The sequence below is a fragment of the Oncorhynchus tshawytscha genome, linkage group LG11 (genome assembly GCF_018296145.1).
Source record: "Oncorhynchus tshawytscha isolate Ot180627B linkage group LG11, Otsh_v2.0, whole genome shotgun sequence".
NCBI classification, from domain to species: Eukaryota; Metazoa; Chordata; class Actinopteri; order Salmoniformes; family Salmonidae; genus Oncorhynchus; species Oncorhynchus tshawytscha.
The window spans coordinates 37,053,568-37,070,563 of NC_056439.1; the positions used below are offsets into that span (position 1 = coordinate 37,053,568).

A 16,996-nucleotide genomic window follows, 5' to 3' on the forward strand; every position below is an offset into this window, starting at 1 on the left:
ATGTCCCAGGACAGGCTTTGCAGTATTGCCATGCTGTCCATTGAAAGTCAGTTAACTAGAAAGCTGGACTTCAAAGACTTGATTAGTGACTTTGCTAGCAAGAAGGCTCGGCGCTGGGCTCTTGGTGAGTAAGGCTGAGCAAGGACCAATGATAACTGTTAAATGGCATGGCTATGGATACTGGATCACTACACACATGATGCCCACAGGCTGAGAACAAGATGTATCTCAAAGTAATGGCTGGATTACCATAAAATTAGTTGTGTTACAATCAAGACCCCAAATGGAAGAAACCTATTGATTTGGTGACCTCTTGACCTTTCCTCTAGCGCCACTATCAGGCCTTTTCATTTCCATTTTGTTTTCCATTTCCACCTTTACAGCTGCTTATTTTCTTGAGGGTATGTATACTTAGTTCAACAATCTGCTGCTGATTTTATTATTTGGTTTGTTATATTATTCTATAGATGATAATGTTCATAATGTATATTTAAGTAATATTTATTTTAAGTTATTCATTAATGTTAAGAGAATTTTAACATTCAAATAAATGACACGTCAGACTGTAAAAGACATCCTTTAGCACATTTCTTATAGAGGGGATCAGTCTTGCTTCAAATAGTGAATTCCACTGTATGCAGAATGTTGCACACATGTCCGCACAGGGTTCTATTTTCACAGCTCAGTGTCAGTAAATATCCTACAGTAAATAATGGACTACAAGAGAGTTGCAAGGCTGCAAAGCTACGGTTACTTAAAGCTTTGAACGTGTCGATTGGGATCTGGAGGTGTGTGGTTACAGCAATTGCGCAGGGTTGGTGTGGCCTGTGGTGGTGGGGCCCAATGTGATATATTTTCATGGAGCCCAAAATCCTCCTGGCAGTGCTCCTGTGTGTGTGTGTGTGTGTGTGTGTGTGTGTGTGTGTGTGTGTGTGTGTGTGTGTGTGTGTGTGTGTGTGTGTGTGTGTGTGTGTGTGTGTGTGTGTGTGTGTGCCACAGAAACATGATGACGTTGGCCAATGACATTTGACAGGAACAACAGAGATTATCTGCTGTTCTTTTGTGCTTAGTGTTGAGCCTTTCACCAGCACCTGGGCTAACACACACATGACCTTCTTTTATATAGACTCACTGTGGAGTCTACAGAGAGTCTGGTCTACAGCTGGTAGGGTGGCAAATCTATCAAACACCAGAGTGTCATAGAGGGATTCAACAGATCTGTATTTGAGCCACATTTGGCACTGGCAAAATGTCACTTCATTATAGTAGTGTGTGTGTTCACCTGTGGCTTTCTGTCGGACATTGTTGCGGGCCTTCTCCACGCCAGGGGCCCCTGAGGTGGTAGCGCTGCGGAACCTCATGGGCTCCTGGACCCCCTGCTGGTCTCCCTGGTTTCTCCAGCTCAGAGAGAAGGACCTGGCCACCGCTGCTGCCTTCTGGGAGTCCTGGACCACTCCTGAGAGACATACAGAGAGAGAGAGACAGACACATACATAATATCAATAGAAAATAAAAAAGAGAACCTGAATCTTGAGTTCTACCATTGCTGCTATCTGAACTGAGGCTTATACTGCATTACTCACCACTATCCCTGCATCTCTATCTCCCTCTCTCTCCCCCCTGCCACCCTCTCCCTCTCTCCCCCTGCCACCCTCTACCCCCCTCTCTCCCCCCCCTGCCATCCTCTCCCGCTCTCCCCCTCTCTCCCCCCCTGCCACCCTCTCCCTCTCCCCCTGCCACCCTCTCCCTCTCTCCCCCTCCATCCTCTCTCTCCCCCTGCCACCCTCTACCCCCCTCTCTCTCCCCCTGCCACCCTCTCCCTCTCTCTCTCCCCCTGCCACCCTCTCCCTCTCTCCCCCTCTCTCCCCCTCCCTCTCTCCCCCTCCCCCTCTTCCCCCCTCTCTCCCCTCCCTCTCTCCCCCCTCCCTCCCTCTCCTCCCTCCCTCCCTCTCTCTCTCCCTCCTCTCTCTCCCTCCTTCTCTCTCCCCCTCCCTCTCTCTCTCTCCCCCTCCCCCTTCCCCCTCTTCCCCCTCTCTCCCCCTCCCTCTTCCCCCTCTCCCCCTCCCCCCTCTCTCTCCCTCCCCCTCTCTCCCTCCCTCCCTCCCTCCCTCTCTCTCTCTCTCTCTCCCCCTCCCTCCCTCCCTCTCCCTCTCTCTCTCCCTCCCTCTCTCTCTCTCCCCCTCCCTCTCTCTCTCTCCCTCCCTCTCTCTCCCCTCCCCCTCCCTCTCTCTCCCTCCTTACCCCGTCCCCTCTGTTTCTTCTCCTTCTGTTCACTGAGTTTGTCCAGGGGCAGGTTGCTCATGTCCAGGCCGTAGACGGAGCGGGCCAGGACAGCGGTTAGAGAATCCATGATGCTGGCCCACTCTGTCACCAGCTCCTCCCAGCCTGTCAGAGACGACAGCACAGACAGCAGCTCGTCCCACAGCTCCCGAGAGATGAAGACACACAGGTTGGCCCGTACCCATGCCACGATGATTGTCTGGGGGAGGATGTACAGGGGCACACAAAACATATCTCATTAATCATCAGGGCCAGACTTCTGGTTCTCATTGGCTTGGAATCAAAACACCAACAACTTACAAGCCATTATAGCTGCAACATTAAAGTTACCCATAGGGAGCAGATTTGTCCTGTTTAAAAAATGTAAAATGTCGTTTTCTCTCTGTAATACTACTGCTCATTAGCAATTTTATGAATTTGTCTTTAACTAACCCAGATAGTTATGAGGTTGGGAGATTGGGAACCTAACTACCCAGAAGCCATTTCAGGCTATCAAGTTAGAGTAGCTAGCTTGTCTAACTATCTTTTACATGACTGCTGGCAAGGTTGGTAGACAATAGAAAAGCAAGCAATAACTAAATATACTGAATAAGACATTCCTTTCAATCTTTTACCCAGATTTGAGTAAAGATGCAGAGAAGCATATTTGTTTCTTTAAAGGGGAATGCTTAAATATGCAGAAAAACTGACTTATTTGAATGTTTTTATTTTATTTTATTTTTACATAGAATTAAACAATGATTATGGCTCAGCAGGAAAAAGCAGTTTCACGTGTTTGATAATGCAAAATTCTCTAACAGTCCCCCTCTGGACCACCCCCCAGCAATCTTCATGTACATTGTGCCGTCTCAGACTTATGGGGTGCTTGACTCCCCTGAACATTAACACATTATATTATCATCATGGGCAACAACCATTTCATGTAGCTTAGTAGGGCTTCCTCTAACAGAGGTATCAGAACAACTAACAGTAAGAGAGGATATAGGAGCAATAGGATGATCCCCATACAGACTTACCCTGAAGAGGATGGCAGCCAGGCTCTCAGCGAAGGGGTCTTTCCTCTGGTTCTCCTGAGGCCTCTTCATCACCGCCTCAGTGATCCTCAGCAGCACCTGTAGCATCTGCTGCCTACACACATACACCAGGAAACACACACACACACCAGGAAACACACACACACACACACACACCAGGACACACACAGACACACAAGGACAAACAGACACACAACCAGGACAAACACACACACCAAGACAAACACACACACCAAGACAAACACACACACCAAGACAAACACACACACACCAAGACAAACACACACACACCAAGACAAACACACACACACCAAGACAAACACACCAAGACAAACACACACACACACACCAAGACAAACACACACACACACACCAAGACAAACACACACACACACACCAAGACAAACACACACACACACACCAAGACAAACACACACACACCAAGACAAACACACACACACCAAGACAAACACACACACACCAAGACAAACACACACACACCAAGACAAACACACCAAGACAAACACACACACACACACCAAGACAAACACACCAAGACAAACACACACACACCAAGACAAACACACCAAGACAAACACACACACACCAAGACAAACACCAAGACACACACACACACACACACACACGAGGAAAAACACACCAGGACACACACAAACCAGGACGGACACACACACACACACCAGGACACACGCCAGGATGGACACACACACACACGCACACACACACACACACACACACACACACACCAGGACACACGCCAGGACGGACACACACACACCAGGGGACACACGGACACACACCAGAGGGCATTAGTCCATCATCGTCTCAGTAGATGAGTATACAACAGTTTCTGTCCAGGTCTGTCTGGTAATACAGTCCTTCAGGTACAAGCAACAGCTTGGTTTAGAATGATTGCATTAAACTAGTGGGTGTACACAATACACAGTCTATAACCTTTGCACTGTGCCACTGTTTAGTTTATATCTGTACGTGTATGAGGTGCTGACTGCCGTACCATGTCTGTGTGTTCATGGCGTGCTCCATGATCATGTGGCGGTAGATGCTCAGCACCCCCTTGCACACCTCCACCTGGTTGTCCAGTAGTTTGGGCACGTCCTGGCACGGCTCCAGTAGAAACACGTTGGCAGAGTTGGTCAGGAACACCTGGGAAAGAGGAACGAATAAACTATAGTCAGGGTTGACGAGATACAAACACATTGCTGGCCACAGAGGTCAAACAGAGGTTACAAAAGACAGAGGACACTCTCACTCTCTCAAAACACACACACGACCACGTACCACACACACACGACCACGTACCACACACACACGACCACATACCACACACACACGATCACATACCACACACACAACCACGTACCACACACACAACCACGTACCACACACACACACACAACCACGTACTACACACACACACAACCACATACCCCACACACAACCACATACCCCACACACAACCACGTACCCCACACACAACCACGTACCCCACACACAACCACGTACCCCACACACAACCACGTAACCCACACACAACCACGTACCCTACACACACACACACACACACACACACACACACACACACACACACACACACACACACACACTGCAGGGTGGGCTGGATGCCAGCCTTAATGTCTCTGTTCTGTTCCTCAGTGAGACAGCCCCGGCTGATGGCACTGCTGAAAGAGTATGTTCTTCCCCAACTGGATGAACGCTTGTGACCGTGACTTTTCAACACCTGCCGGAGGACAGGACCATCCAGTCAGCACGTGAGTATGAAAGTGGTTGTGTTTCTCAATGACAATTTCTGATTTAATGTTAGTGCGTGTGTGTCCACTGACTTGTTGTGCTGTTTGTGTTTGTGTGTGTGTTTGTTTGTGTTATTGACATTACCGGTGTGTGTGTGTTGTCAGTCTCAGTGATGAGCAGCTGCTCAGGGTTCTCCTCCACCTCAGCCTGTCTGCTCTTCTCTGGCTCCGTCATGAAGCCTGGCTTCTCCTGCAGGATCCACTTCCTGTACACCTTGATCACCTTTCGGGTCGCTGACGTCTCACAGGAGGGCAACAGGAAGGCCTGGAGCAGGACGACACAGACAGTTATTAAACAGTATTATACATGAGAAAACAACGGCCAGATGTATTGGATAATGAATACATTTATCTTCAGGGTCATGAGAGCAATAAGGTGTTTGTTAAATGGCATAAAGCAGATGTGGTTGCTAAGGACAAACGTTCCAATTCTTTATTTCATTTGCTCCAACTAAGATGATAGCGTTGATGTAGTGATAGTATCTTTCCACTAGAGAGCAGTACAATACAACTAATAACATAACATGGTCTCCTATTCAGCATCATGTTTAAAAGCTAGCAGAGTATGAGAGGAAATCAGCTTCACAACTAAAACTACCCTTGCATAAGAAAAGCACCGTTTATACTCTCATTGAATAACATGGAATCTCTTCGCCATCATCTCTCTGCTGGCTGTACCTGGTGAAAGACCTCGTTGACGAAGTTGATGTTGTCCCGTGTGGAGAGCAGGATGCCGTGCACCATGTCGTAGACACTCCGGTGCTCCTCGTCGATGCTGCACAGGCTGGAGTCGCTGGGGCGCCGGTCAGACAGCGTGCTACTGTTAGAGTGGCTCTTCTCTGGCTCTGTAGGGCCGTGGGGCTCCTCACTACCACCACGGTCTTTATCCCTCTCCTTCTCCTGACTGCTACTGCCTGCGGTGACAGTCTGAACACACAGCACGGCCAGGGTTTGGACAGAGTACCAGTGAGAGGTAGAGAAGGTTTAGGGCTGGATTCCAGTATAAATTATATTAAGCAAAAATTATTCCAAACTTCTCCTTCGAATTGACATTTCAATCTTTTCTGCATGGTGTCAAACTGAACCTGGATGACAGTACAGCGTACGACAGTGGACCTACCTGGATGAGTTTGGGGATGACCTCGTTCGTCCCGTTCTTGGCGCTGGGGGTGCTGATGTACTTCTTGTCCAGGAAGAAGGTGACCAGCCAGGTGATAAAGGCCACACGGGGAGCTAGGTACTGGTCCCTCGTACAGAACGTGCTCTCGTTGTTACGGGTCACTGGGACATACAGAGGCTTTGGTCTGTGGTGGGGGAGGTCTGGGGAAGAGGAGAGAGAGAGAAACAAAGAGAGAGACAGAAACACAGAGACAGACAGAGACAGAGATTCAGAGAAAGAGACAGAGAGAGACAGAGAGAGACACAGAGAGACACAGAGAGACACAGAGAGAGACAGAGAGAGACAGAGAGAGACAGAGAGAGACACAGAGAGACACAGAGAGAGACAGAGAGAGACAGAGAGAGACACAGAGAGACACAGAGAGACACAGAGAGAGACAGAGAGAGACAGAGAGAGACACAGAGAGACACAGAGAGACACAGAGAGAGACAGAGAGAGACACAGAGAGACACAGAGAGAGACAGAGAGAGACAGAGAGAGACACAGAGAGACACAGAGAGACACAGACACAGAGAGACACAGAGAGACACAGAGAGACACAGAGAGACAGAGAGAGACAGAGAGAGACAGAGAGAGACACAGAGAGACACAGAGAGACACAGAGAGAGACAGAGAGAGACAGAGAGAGACAGAGAGAGACACAGAGAGACACAGAGAGACACAGAGAGACACAGAGAGAGACACAGAGAGACACAGAGAGAGACACAGAGAGACACAGAGAGACACAGAGAGAGACACAGAGAGACACAGAGAGACACAGAGAGACACAGAGAGAGACAGAGAGAGACAGAGAGAGACAGAGAGAGACACAGAGAGACAGAGAGAGACAGAGAGAGACAGAGAGAGACAGAGAGAGACACAGAGAGACACAGAGAGACACAGAGAGACACAGAGAGACACAGAGAGACACAGAGCGAGCGAGAAGAAGATAAAGGGAGAGAGTTAAAGAGACAGAAAGTGGGTGGATAATTTCACAAGATTGAAATGCACTGCTCTCTTTGGTTTCACTGTCAGCTAAGACTGGTCAGAATATGAACATTATGAATTCAGCCCTGAAAGTCATAGACCTGAATGTACCACGATAATTACAGTGAACCACAGTCTCATGGTCCAGGTTATTGTGTCAAAGGATTTTAATTACTATAATTCATCATGAAACCTCTTTTAAACATGGCTTCAATACCTTTGAATTAACTGGCAATTAGCCCAAAAAATGGATGTAATTCATCCTTAGACAAGAGAGTACATCATTACAACAGGGGAGATGGAGAAAAGCTTCAGGTTCATGACAAGACATCTAAATTGCCTAACTCAGGAATATATGTGTATTTCCTGTAGTAATTAGCTTGTGGGTCAAGTTTTGGATTTGGTAAAGGCCTGATGCTGCAATTACACAACAGAACTGGTTCAACAGAGGAAGATGATATTACACCCCCCTCCAAAGCGGTTTCTAAGGAGGGTAACTAATATCCTATTTGCGACACGCAACAACAAAAAATAGCAATATGTCAGAAAGAGAGTAAAGTTACACATGAAGTATCTCAACAGAAGTGCAAATGGTCCCATATTCACATGACAGTATAATAGACTGCTCACGGTAAAGGAAAACCCACACTCACCCAGACACTCACCCAGACACTCACCCAGACACTCACCCAGACACTCGCCCACCCAGACTCACACACCCACCCCCACACACCTACCTAAAAGTGGCTTGTAGAGGTTGGTGAGCTTGGTGAAGGAGGGGAAGAGGTGAGGAAGGTAGTACTTCTTGAACAGACTGAAGAGAAACCTGAAGCCGGTGTCCTGGTTGTCTTTGTTCCTCCACTCTAAACTAGACGCCTTTCAGACACAAAGAGACACACCGAGTCACTACTCAGCCAGACAAGAGTCCCAGACAAGCTCTATACTGGATCCCTTACTTTGTTTTACAGTAAAGACCTCTTTAATTGGATCGTGCATTTTGAAAGAATTGGACCAGGGCCACATTCGGATTCAGCCAGTGCCGTCTAGATAGGACTGTTTTGTAGCTGGAGCCTTACCTGGACAACCATGAACTTGAGCAGGGTTTGGAGGATGTAGCAGGTCTGGTCATCTGCCAGCTTCTCCCCTGGCACAGCTGGCACCAGTGGGGTGATCTCCTCAGGCACCACCTTGGCTATTGTGGGACAGAGAGAGAGTGAGAGGGAAAGAGAGAGCAAGAGGGAAAGAGAGAGCAAGAGAGAGAGAGGGAGGGAGAGCAAGAGGGAAAGAGAGAGCAAGCGAGAGAGAGAGGGAGAGCAAGAGGGAAAGAGAGAGCGAGGGAAAGAGAGAGCAAGCGAGAGAGAGGGAGAGAGAGCAAGAGGGAAAGAGAGAAAGCAGAGAGAGCGAGAGAGCAAGAGAGAGGGGGAGGGAGAGCAAGAGGGAAAGAGAGAGCAAGAGAGAGCGAGAGAGCAAGAGAGAGAGGGGAGGGAGAGCAAGAGGGAAAGAGAGAGCAAGAGAGAGCGAGAGAGCAAGAGAGAGAGGGGGAGGGAGAGCGGAATGAGGGAAAGAGAGAGCAAGTGGGAAAGAGAGAGCAAGAGAGAGAGAGAGGGAGGGAGAGCAAGAGGGCAAGAGAGAGAGAGGGAGGGAGAGCAAGAGGGAAAGAGGGAGGGAGAGCAAGAGAGAGCAAGAGAGAGCAAGAGAGAGCAAGAGAGAGCAAGAGAGAGCGAGAGAGCAAGAGAGAGAGGGGGAGGGAGAGCGGAAGCAGGGAAAGAGAGAGCAAGTGGGAAAGAGAGAGCAAGAGAGAGAGAGAGGGAGGGAGAGCAAGAGGGAAAGAGAGAGCAAGAGAGAGAGAGGGAGGGAGAGCAAGAGGGAGGGAGAGCAAGAGAGAAAAAAAGAGAGCGAGAGAGAGAGAGAGGGAGAGCAAGAGGGAAAGAGAGAGCAAGAGAGAGGGAGGGAGAGAGCAAGAGGGAAAGAGAGAGCAAGAGAGAGAGAGAGGGAGGGAGAGCAAGAGGGAAAGAGAGAGCAAGAGGGAAAGAGAGAGCAAGAGAGGGGGAGGGAGAGCAAGAGGGAAAGAGAGAGCAAGAGAGAGAGAGAGAGGGAGGGAGAGCAAGAGGGAAAGAGAGAGCAAGAGAGAGAGAGAGGGAGGGAGAGCAAGAGGGAAAGAGAGAGCAAGAGGGAAAGAGAGAGCAAGAGGGAAAAAGAGAGCAAGAGGGAAAGAGAGAGCAAGAGGGAAAAAGAGAGCAAGAGGGAAAGAGAGAGCAAGAGGGAAAAAGAGAGCGAGAGAGAGAGAGAGAGGGAGAGCAAGAGGGAAAGAGAGAGCAAGAGAGAAAAAAAGAGAGTGAGAGAGAGAGAGAGGGAGAGCAAGAGGGAAAGAGAGAGCAAGAGAGAGGGAGGGAGAGCAAGAGGGAAAGAGAGAGCAAGAGAGAGAGAGAGAGGGAGGGAGAGCAAGAGGGAAAGAGAGAGCAAGAGGGAAAGAGAGAGCAAGAGAGAGGGAGGGAGAGCAAGAGGGAAAGAGAGAGCAAGAGAGAGAGAGAGAGGGAGGGAGAGCAAGAGGGAAAGAGAGAGCAAGAGAGAGAGAGAGGGAGGGAGAGCAAGAGGGAAAGAGAGAGCAAGAGAGAGAGAGAGAGGGAGGGAGAGCAAGAGGGAAAGAGAGAGAAAGCAAGAGAGAGAGAGCGAGAGAGACACACTCTGATGAACACTATATTACTAATAACAAAACAGTTCTAAACTTTCTGAGGAGTGAGGACAACCTTCATCTCACCCCAGCAGCCTACTTCATGAAACAATCAGTGTAATTCCCCAGGACCCAGACAATTACAGTCAACAGTACCAGCTCAATTTGCACAACTTCCAGTTAGTACTGAAATAGGACTTGAAAACAAGCTGGGACACATTCAGCTGTAGCGGCAGGGGACCAGAATATGGAGGGGGGGCGGGGGGCACTAAGGAGGTTTGAGTGTTTGTGTGACGTTGAGGGGTCTCACCATCGGAAGGGTTGGAGAAAGGGTTGTAGATGATGGTATCCAGGGTGCAGGGTCCTCTGGTGGAGGGCACAGCAGGGAAGCCTGGCACCAGGCAGGCGAAGATGAGGAACTGCTCCTCTGCACAGTTATTCTGCAGGGCCTGCAGCCACAGCAGGAACAGACGAATTCCCTCACATCTGATCTGCAAGCAGGAGGACAGGGGACATGTTACTATACACAGAACAGGATCATGGTCCTGAAACATGGTGAAACCCCAAAATTGCCCTCGCTAGAAGCCTGTGTTTCAGACATAAGGAAGTGGATGGCTGCAAACGCCCTACTTTTAAACTCGGACAAAACAGAGATGCTTGTTCTAGGTTCCAAAAAACAAAGATATCTTCTGTTGAATCTGACAATTAATCTTGATGGTTGTACAGTTGTCTCAAATTAAATTTAAGGACCTTGGCGTTACTCTGGACCCTGATTTTGACGAACATATCAAGACTGTTTCAAGGACAGCTTTTTCCATCTACGTAACATTGCAAAAATCAGAAACTTTCTGTCCAAAAATGATGCAGAAAAATGTATCCATGCTTTTGTTACTTCTAGGTTAGACTACTGCAATGCTCTACTTTCCGGCTACCCGGATAAAGCACTAAATATACTTCAGTTAGTGCTAAATACGGCTGCTAGAATCCTGACTAGTTTGACTAATTTGATCATATTACTCTAGTGCTAGCCTCCCTACACTGGCTTCCTGTTAAGGCAAGGGCTGATTTCAAGGTTTTACTGCTAACCTACAAAGCATTACATGGGCTTGCTCCTACCTATCTCTCTGATTTGGTCCTGCCGTACATACCTACACGTACGCTACGGTCACAAGACGCAGGCCTCCTAATTGTCCCTAGAATTTCTAAGCAAACAGCTGGAGGCAGGGCTTTCTCCTAAAGAGCTCCATTTTTATGGAATGGTCTGCCTACCCATGTGAGAGACGCAGACTCGGTCTCAACCTTTAAGTCTTTATTGAAGATTAATCTCTTCAGTAGGTCCTATGATTGAGTGTAGTCTGGCCCAGGAGTGTGAAGGTGAACGGAAAGGCTCTGGAGCAACGAACCGCCCTTGCTGTCTCTGCCTGGCCGGTTCCCCTCTCTCCACTGGGATTCTCTGCCTCTAACCCTATTACAGTGGCTGAGTCACTGGCTTACTGGTGCACTTGCATGCCGTCCCTAGGAGGGGTGCATCACTTGAGTGGATTGAGTCACTGACGTGATATTCCTGTCTGGGTTGGCGCCCCCCCTTGGGTTGTGGCGGAGATCATTGTGGGCTATACTCGGCTTTGTCTCAGGATAGTAAGTTGGTGGTTGAAGATATCCCTCTAGTGGTGTGGGAGCTGTGCTTTGGCAAAGTGGGTGGAGTTATATCCTTCCTGTTTGGCCCTGTCCGGGGGTATCATCAGATGGGGCCACAGTGTCTCCTGACCCCTCCTGTCTCAGCCTCCAGTATTTATGCTGCAGTAGTTTATGTGTCGGGGTCTAGGGTCCGTTTGTTATATCTGGAGTATTTCTCCTGTCTTATCCGGTGTCCTGTGTGAATTTAAGTATGCTCTCTCTAATTCTCTCTTTCTTTCTCTCTCTGGGGGGACCTGAGCCCTAGGACCGTGCCTCAGGACTACCTGGCATGATGACTACTTGCTGTCCCCAGTCCACCTGGCCGTGCTGCTGCTCCAGTTTCAACTGTTCTGCCTGCGGCTATGGAATCCTGACCTGTTCACCGGACGTACTACCTGTCCCAGACCTGCTGTTTTCAACTCTCTAGAGACAGCAGGAGTGGTAGAGATACTCTTAATGATCGGCTATGAAAAGCCAACTGACATTTACTCCTGCGGTGCTGACTTGGAGCACCCTCGACAACTACTGTGATTATTCTTATTTGACCATGCTGGTCATTTATGAACATTTGAACATCTTGGACAGGTTCTGTTATAATCTCCACCCAGCACAGCCAGAAGAGGACTGGCCACCACTCATAGCCTGGTTCCTCTCTAGGTTTCTTCCTAGGTTTTGGCCTTTCTAGGGAGTTTTTCCTAGCCACCGTGCTTCTACACCTGCATTGCTTGCTGTTTGGGGTTTTAGGCTGGGTTTCTGTACAGCACTTTGAGATATCAGCTGATGTACGAAGGGCTATATAAATAAATGTGATTTGATTTGATCAGACTGCTCCGTGTCCTTCACAGTCGTGTTGGCGAAAAATGTAAGGGTTTGTGTGAGAAAACTCACAACAATTCTTACCTTGAATGAGTTTCCAGTGTGCAAAAGCTTTTTCAGAATAGAACCTGAAATGGAAAGCGTGCGAGTTTGAACAACAGAACAATCCTGACACCACAGAACAGATATATCTTCCAATGCTAGACATTGCTCTGCACATTGAACATATACATCGATGGGGCTGTAGTGGAGCGGGGCGAGAGATTAGAGTTCCTCTGTGTCCACGTCACTAAGGCTCTATCATGGTCCAGACACACACCAACTCAGTCATGAAGAATGCACGACAACGCCTTCCCCCACCCTCCAGGACACTGAAAAGATTTGTCATGGGCCCTCAGATCCTCATAAAGTCCAACAGCTACAGCATTGAGAGCATCTTGACTGGCTACATCACCTCTTGGTATGGCAACTGCTTGGCATCCAACCGCAAGGCGCTACAGAGGGTGGTGAGCACGGCCCAGTGCGTTATTGCCATCCAGGACCTCTATACCAGCGCAGGGCTCTACGCTGACCTTTTTGTTTTTCAAGGAGCGCGTGTGCGCCTAAGTTGCACGCAAAGAAATTTAGGAGCTCAATTAAATATATTTCTTTGTAGCAATGGTGCACGGTCATGAATCTGCGCTCAGTGTACTCTCCACGGTACTCAGGGGCTGCTGTACAGTGAAATTGCAGCAATTATTGATTTTTTTCTTGGTGCACTGGTGTTCCTAATCAAAATGCGAGTTCGCACAGCAAAATATTTAGGCGCATATGCGAGTAAAATGGTCGCACTTTAGAGCTCCGAGGCTGTGTTAGAAGAAGGCCCCCAAAATGGTCAAAGATTCCAGCCACCCAAGCTATAGACTGTTCTCTCTGCTACAGCATGACAAGCGGTACCAATGCACCAAGTCTGGAACCAACAGGACCCTGAACAGCTTCTACCACCTCAATTACCTAGTACCCTGCACAACGACTCAGTACTGGTACTTCCTGTATATAGTCATGTTATTACCTAGTACCCTGCACAACGACTCAGTACTGGTACTTCCTGTATATAGTCATGTTATTACCTAGTACCCTGCACAACGACTCAGTACTGATACCCCCTCTATATAGCCATGTTATTACCTAGTACCCTGCACAATGACTCAGTGCTGATACTTCCTGTATATAGCCATGTTATTACCTAGTACCCTGCACAACGACTCAGTACTGGTACTTCCTGTATATAGCCATGTTATTACCTAGTACCCTGCACAATGACTCAGTACTGATACTTCCTGTATATAGCCATGTTATTACCTAGTACCCTGCACAACGACTCAGTACTGATACTTCCTGTATATTATTTTGACTCGTTATTGTTATTCCTTTTTCACTGTGTCCCTCGTGTCACTATTTCTATTATTTATTTATTTTAATCTTTAACTCTGCATTGTTGGTTAAGGACCCGTAAGTAAGCATTTCACTGTTGGTCTACACCTGTTGTTTATGAAGCAGGTGACAAATACAATTAGATTTGAGCTACAGTTAACACAGAGAGAAGAAAGTCTGTCTGTTCCATCAATACATATTGACCTTGGGGGTGGTGATAAACCAGTCAGGGAGGAAAGGCTGCTCATTCCCCTGATGAAAATGAACATCAATTGCCTGGTGTGCATTTATGAAGCCAATCAGGTCTGTGGTAATCAAATGAGACAATACTCTGATTGCTAAATGCCTGGTTCGCCACTCATCAGGTTAAATCAATGACGCTCCCTGTGTTGGCTAAACGAAGAAAGAACAAATTGCCAAGAGAATGGAAATGAGAGGGAAGGAGAGAGAGAGAAGGAGAGAGAGAGGGAAGGAGAGAGAGAGAGAAGGAGAGAGAGAGAGAGAGAGAGAGAAGGAGAAGGAGAGAGAGAGGAGAGAGAGAGAGAGAGGAGAGAGAAAGAGAAAGAGAGAGAGAGAGAAAGAGAAGGAGAGAGAGAGAGAGAGAGAGAGAGAGAGAGAGAGAAAAGAGAAGGAGAGAGAGAGAAGGAGAGAGAGAGAGAGAGAGAGAGAGAGAAGAGAAGAGAGAGAGAGAGAGAGAGATCAATTTTCCACCAGGTAATGGTCTGTGTAAATGCTTGTTTCACTAGTGGAGGGATCACTGAAACCATTGGGGCCCGTCTTCCTGTCTTACTGTAGGAGCTCCACAGCTCCCGGTCCTCCTCTCTAATTATAAGCATTGTCATCTACCCACTTTGGGCAGTAGGGTCAATAGTAGGCAGTTGTCTAGGTGAGAGGTGACTCCTTAAAGCTGGAATCTAGGTGAAACTGCCAGGTCCATTTGGAATATTTAAATCAAATCAAATTTTATTTTTCACATGCTTTGTAAACAGATGTAGACTAACAGTGAAATGCTTACATACGGGTCCTTCCAACAACGCTGAGAGAAAGAAAATAGAGAATTAACAGTAAAACACGTAATAATAAATACACAGTGAGTAATGATAACTCAGCTACATACACAGGGTACCAGTACTGAGTCTATGAGCAGGGGTAAGAGGTAGGAAAAAGTGAATAGGCAACAGGATAAAATGCAGACTATCAGTCTTTTATCAGTCTTATGGCTTGGGGTAGAAGCTGTTCAGGGTCCTGTTGGTTCCGGACCTGGTGCATCGGTACCACTTGCCGTGTGGCAGCAGAGAGAACAGTTTATGACTTGGGTGGCTGGATTCTAACATTTTTTTCCTCAACAAAGAAGTTACTGCAAACAACGAATAAATGTTTTTCCTCAGATGTTTTTTGTGTTTTTTTTTTACCACACTGCTCACCTTCGCTTAGTCAGGAAAACAAAAACACGAACAATGGCGCCTGGGGAAACCAGTGGTGCTGTTTCACCGTTCAAGCATTCTATTCAAACACGTACACAACCCAGGAGACCATCCCACAGAATAGCATCAGCTGAATTATGATGTGTGCAGCAAGCAGCAGGGGACTTTCCTAAAAGGGTGAGGGAAGGAGAGACAGGTTTTAGCTAGTGATTTGTGGACCGGGGAGCAGGATGTGTGTTTGGGGACTGCCGGGGGGGGTGAGCCTGCATATTTGGAGTAATAAGCCCCAGGGGTGACTGTCTCACCGCTTTAGCTGCGAAACGACTGACAAACAGAAGATTATAATTGAGGTTATTGCTGGTTGCGAGGATCCTCCTGCTCGCGAGGATGAAACCGAACAAAGCATAATTCAATTACCAATTTGCATTTCAAATTAGAATCTCATTTGCATGTTTCATTTACTTCTCCTTCCACTCCTAATTATTTTCTTCTTACACGAGCCGTTTAAGCGTGGTTGTGCTGATAATCTGTGCTTCCGTGGTTTATTTTGGTGGTTGTAGCAGCAGGAGGGGAGAGAACAGGCTTTTGACTACTGTACCCATGCAGAAGAATACAAACCTTAGCAGTGTAGGCCTATTCAAGCAGACTAAAGTAGTGCAAGTACAAACTTAGAAAGAGCTGATGAAGTGGTACATACCTATACTGTGGAACTGCCATCGACTGTAGATTTTTTCTGGTAGAAGTTGCAGAATTTTCTGGAAAACATGAGAAATATAGTGTAACTATTAGCAAAATCTCCAAACAGACTAATCACTTATGGCAAACCAGTCACAGAGACAGAGCAGAGAAACCTGATCACAAAAGGAGAAAGGAAAGGAAACATTTACTCAATAAGCTTTAAACAACTCAATGAGGTGCTACTTTGATCCAAAACGGGACAATGATGTACACACACCAAACGCATGGCCTTGTTGACAAGCTGCTCAGCCATACATCCTAAAAGCAGGCCAGAAGTAGAGCAGCCTTGTCAGCCAGTCAGTCAGTAGTCACTTCTCGCCTCCTCCTCCTGCGTACGTGTCTCTGGCCTGCTATAGGGATGGCCCTGGTGACACGGGGACAACGCTGGAAATGTCATCACCTTGCCAACCATAGATTAACAACTCAATTAGAGTGTGCTGACCTTTCAGCAGGCTATCATTATTCCTCCACTGAGGGACAGGTTAACTGGGGGATGGATGGATGAGAGGAATGGGGGGAGAGAGGGATAAGAGATGACACCACTGTGGAATGCGCAGTGTGGCGGTCAGTCAGATAATGGCCAGTACATTGTGGGTAATTGATGATCCACTTGGTTCACCACTCATTGCCCCTCATCATTGACCCAATAAGTCAAATACCATTTGCAATTTAGAGGTCTAAAGCCCCGTGCACAGTGCTCCTTTGAGAGATAGATACAGAGAGAGCAACAGAAGAGAGAGAGGAGAGAGGAGAGAAAGAAGAGAGCTTAGAGAAAAGTCCTCACCAGCAGTAGCAACACATGTGAGCTGAATTTGCAGTGAGTCTTGAGAAAGGAAGAGTCCATACTTGCAGAGCATGTCTCCACAGCTGGAGAGAGCGAGACCAGAGAGACCAGAGCATGTCTCCACAGCCGGAGAGAGCGAGATCAGAGAGACCAGAGCATGTCT

General features: G+C 47.7%; 1 protein-coding gene across 4 annotated transcripts in view; it reads right to left on the bottom strand.

The window, feature by feature from the left end:
- LOC112262184 (ral GTPase-activating protein subunit alpha-2) overlaps nt 1-16,996 on the bottom strand; it is a 213,533-nt gene that overhangs the window by 122,499 nt on the left and 74,038 nt on the right. For 3 of the 4 annotated variants that reach the window (XM_042330076.1, XM_042330074.1, XM_042330075.1), the window contains exons 4-16: nt 16,009-16,066; nt 12,559-12,602; nt 10,292-10,472; nt 8,387-8,502; nt 8,048-8,186; nt 6,285-6,484; nt 5,843-6,091; nt 5,250-5,429; nt 4,963-5,094; nt 4,351-4,502; nt 3,297-3,408; nt 2,242-2,479; nt 1,283-1,456 (exon numbers count right to left, since the gene is read on the bottom strand). In XM_042330076.1, the coding sequence (XP_042186010.1) occupies nt 1,283-1,456; nt 2,242-2,479; nt 3,297-3,408; nt 4,351-4,502; nt 4,963-5,094; nt 5,250-5,429; nt 5,843-6,091; nt 6,285-6,484; nt 8,048-8,186; nt 8,387-8,502; nt 10,292-10,472; nt 12,559-12,602; nt 16,009-16,066 (1,975 nt within the window). Of the gene's footprint in view, nt 1-1,282; nt 1,457-2,241; nt 2,480-3,296; nt 3,409-4,350; nt 4,503-4,962; nt 5,095-5,249; nt 5,430-5,842; nt 6,092-6,284; nt 6,485-8,047; nt 8,187-8,386; nt 8,503-10,291; nt 10,473-12,558; nt 12,603-15,311; nt 15,481-16,008; nt 16,067-16,996 lie in introns of all 4 variants that reach the window. The other variant, XM_042330077.1, reaches the window with a different exon arrangement.